This window comes from Pteronotus mesoamericanus, unplaced genomic scaffold (genome assembly GCF_021234165.1).
Source record: "Pteronotus mesoamericanus isolate MK-2021 breed Mesoamerican mustached bat unplaced genomic scaffold, CSHL_Meso_final contig_182, whole genome shotgun sequence".
Classification (NCBI taxonomy): Eukaryota; Metazoa; Chordata; class Mammalia; order Chiroptera; family Mormoopidae; genus Pteronotus; species Pteronotus mesoamericanus.
Window position 1 is genome coordinate 28,182,072 of NW_026555078.1, and position 3,007 is coordinate 28,185,078.

The 3,007-nt window shown below is 56.0% G+C and overlaps 1 protein-coding gene across 1 annotated transcript; it reads right to left on the reverse strand.

The window, feature by feature from the left end:
• Positions 1-692: 692 nt before the first annotated feature.
• SIX6 (SIX homeobox 6) lies at positions 693-2,534 on the reverse strand. The gene is made up of 2 exons (XM_054567031.1): positions 1,885-2,534; positions 693-861 (listed from the first exon to the last, which is right to left on the reverse strand). Exons 1-2 carry the CDS (start codon positions 2,454-2,456, stop codon positions 693-695), a joined length of 741 nt encoding a protein of 246 aa, XP_054423006.1. The 5' UTR covers positions 2,457-2,534.
• Positions 2,535-3,007: the final 473 nt, after the last annotated feature.

The window sequence follows — 3,007 nt, forward strand, 5'->3', positions numbered from 1 at the left end:
ACATATGTACATACATACACACAGGCACACAATTTGACTTGGGAGATAGTTATGGACATACCATAAAATATACCATAAAGAAAAAGGTACCGTTTGTACTAGAGTCCTTGTCTTGCTGGTGGAGGAAAGGATTTTTTTTTTTTTTTTTTTGGTAGGATTCTGAGAGTAGCTCCCTTAAGTAGGAAAGGTTGCTCACCAGGTTTTTATTGTTTGGTTTCTTCACACAGAACCCTTGGCTCCACCCTGCGCCTTTAAAAACAGCAAGTTCCCAAGATACAGAGAAACCTACCACAGCAGTCTCTTAAATAAGTAAACAGGATATATGTGTTTTGTTTTAAAAACTTTAAAGCAAAAGTTATATAACAGCGTCCTTTTGACGTGAAATACCCACGGGAGATTCAGGGCAGGCGCTCAGCGTGTACTTCAGGTTCCAGAGGCATCTCTGCAGCAAAATCCTTGGGAAAAAGCAAAGCAAGGAGAACGTGGCGCTGGGTCGAGCCTCACCGTGGGCCCCTGTAATACTGGCCGGAGGGCGCCAGTGGAGCTAGGCAGGCCACGGGCGGGTACGGCAACCCGAACTCTCCGGTCCCTCCTCATCGGAGTCCCTGGTTGGTCTCTCTTCCCTCCCTCCTTCATTTTGTTTGTGTCCTTTTATACACGGATTCTGTTTCCGAGCCTGCTGGCCGGGTAGCTTAGATGTCGCACTCGCTGTCGCTGGACGTGATGGAGATGGCTGAAGTGGCTGCCTTGCTGGATAGGCTGGCGGCCGGGCTGGCGGTGGCTCCCAGGACCTCGGTCGTGCCTTCTTCCTCGGCTCTTAGCGCCCGCCCGGAGCCCTGAGATAAGACTTGCTGCTGCAGTCTACAGGGAAGGAAAGGAACACACACTTAACATTGTTTGCGTTCTTCCCAGGTCCGCATCCCTGACGCCCTGCGGTTGGCGGCTGTCCCTCAGACCGAGGCTGTTAAAACGAGTAACACGAGGCCCCCGGGCAAGAGTCCGTAGCCGCCTCTGGCGGAGTCGGGCAGTGGCCCCACCCTTCTTCAGAGTCCTTTTTTGGGCTCCCAGTCTCCCCAGTATTTGGGATGCTGGGCTCACAGGGTCATCCCGTGAATATTGACCCTTTGAGCTATTTACAATACTGCCAGGATAAATGAGGTGTGGGCGACAAGGACAAAGTAGGCTCTGAGACTGGAGACCCCCTTCCCATAGTGTGCCTGTGCCTTTGAGGTCTGGTTGGCCTGAAACTAACAGCAAAAAGTGCTGCCTGGAGGTTGCAGAGAGCACTTGGGCCTGGGGGAAGAGGCTAGATTGTTCGCCAAAGTGGCTACTTGAGATCCACAGGCTGGGGAATGAAAAGCCAACTAATTTTCTATTTTGAGACTGCGTTGTCCACGCGTGGGAAGGTAACTGGACTTCCCACTTCTTAGGAACAGAAGCTCATTGAAAACTGTTTTCATAGCATCAGAGAAGGGTGCGTATGGGCTTTAAAAATTACAATAAACTGCCACATTGCTAATAAACCAGGCTTCAATTAATTATAAGAGCCTGGGCCAAGGCTGACAAGAATTAGCTTTGAATTTGAAGTCCCTCATTGTTTCTAGGATTTTAATTTTATTTCTTCCCCGCTTCCAATGCAGCCTTAATTTGGTGAGTGGAACCAGCTGCTGGATTGACCCCCAGGCTCCTAGGACGAGGGGGTGGGAACCAGGAACCGGGAAGGGAACCCCTGCCCAGAATCCCCGAACGCAGGGCCTCGTGTCTGAAGAGAGACCTCGCTCCCTGCTGAATCCAAGTCTCTAAGGCCCTAGGTAAGGGCGCCCAGGGTGCTGTCGCCTGCCCCCTCCCGGGTGAGCGCAAGGCGAGGAGGCTCTAGGCACTGACCTGTTCTTTGCGGCAGCTGCCCGGTCCCTCTGCCGGCGGTTTTTGAACCAGTTGCCTACCTGCGTAGGGGTCAGTCCGGTTGCCTGAGCAAGCTCACGTTTTTTGCTGGGGTTGGGGTAGGGGTCCTGCAGGTACCACTCCCGTAGCAGGTGCCGCGTGCGCTCCTTGAAGCAGTGTGTCTTCTGTTCGCCGTCCCAAATGGTGCGCGGCAGTGGGAACTTCTTCCTCACGCGGTACTTGTCCACCGGCCCCAGGGGCCGTCCACGCAGCTTCTCGGCCTCCTGGTAATGCGCTTCGAGCCATAGCGCCTGCAGCTTGGCGTGGGACTCCTTGGTGAACTTGTGGTTTTCCAGGATATGGTAGAGCTCCCGGTAGTTGCCACCGTGAAAGGCCACGATGGCTCGCGCTCGAAGTACTGATTCATTTTTGTTGAGGGCCTCGCAGGCCGCAGGGGCCACGGGCAGTGACCAGAGGAAGCGACCCAGGCGCTCCACGTCTCCGCTCTCCTCCAGAGTCTCGCATACCCCCGCTACTTGCTGGGGGCTGAAATTCAAGATGGGCAGCTGGAACATCGAGGCAGCGCCGGAGGCCGCGGGAGCGCTGAGCCGGGAACAAGACACGCAGCAGATGCCCACGGGCCCGGCCGGATGCGCCAGGCTCTCCTCTGTGAACCAGTTCAGGGCAGTCGGAGGGACTGCTGGGGGGGCGGTGGCAGTGCAACTGCGAGGAGCAAGCGAGCGGGAGGAATTGGAGGAGATGCCGGCTCCGGCTCGGTGGCTCAGGTTCGGCTCTGCAGGCTTAGGGCACGCAGGCGGGCGAGCCGGCATCTCTACTGGGGTGGGCGGATTGGCCGCGCGGGCGCCATGGAGACCCCCTGTCAGTCACTGGCCGGCTCTGCCAATCAAGACTGAAACCAGGGCGTCTAGGCCATTTCAGCACCTCCCCGCTCTCGACAGCGCCCGCCGTTTCCTCGTGGACTTTTCCACAGTATTTTGCAGAACCTGGAGGAGGAAGACTTGCGAGTGTCTGCAGGAAAAAGAGAAGCGAAAGCGGCAGCGTTTCAAACTGCTCCGCCCCCCTCCCTTTCCCAGCCTTATCCCTCCGTTCTACCTCCCTCCCCCTG

Coding starts and splice junctions, on each gene's coding strand:
- SIX6 (XM_054567031.1), bottom strand. CDS start 2,456: ATGTTCCAGCTGCCCATCTTGAATTTCAGCCCCCAGCAAGTAGCGGGG. Junction 862..1,884: donor GCAGCTGCCGCAAAGAACAG/GTCAGTGCCTAG, acceptor CCTTCCCTGTAG/ACTGCAGCAGCAAGTCTTAT.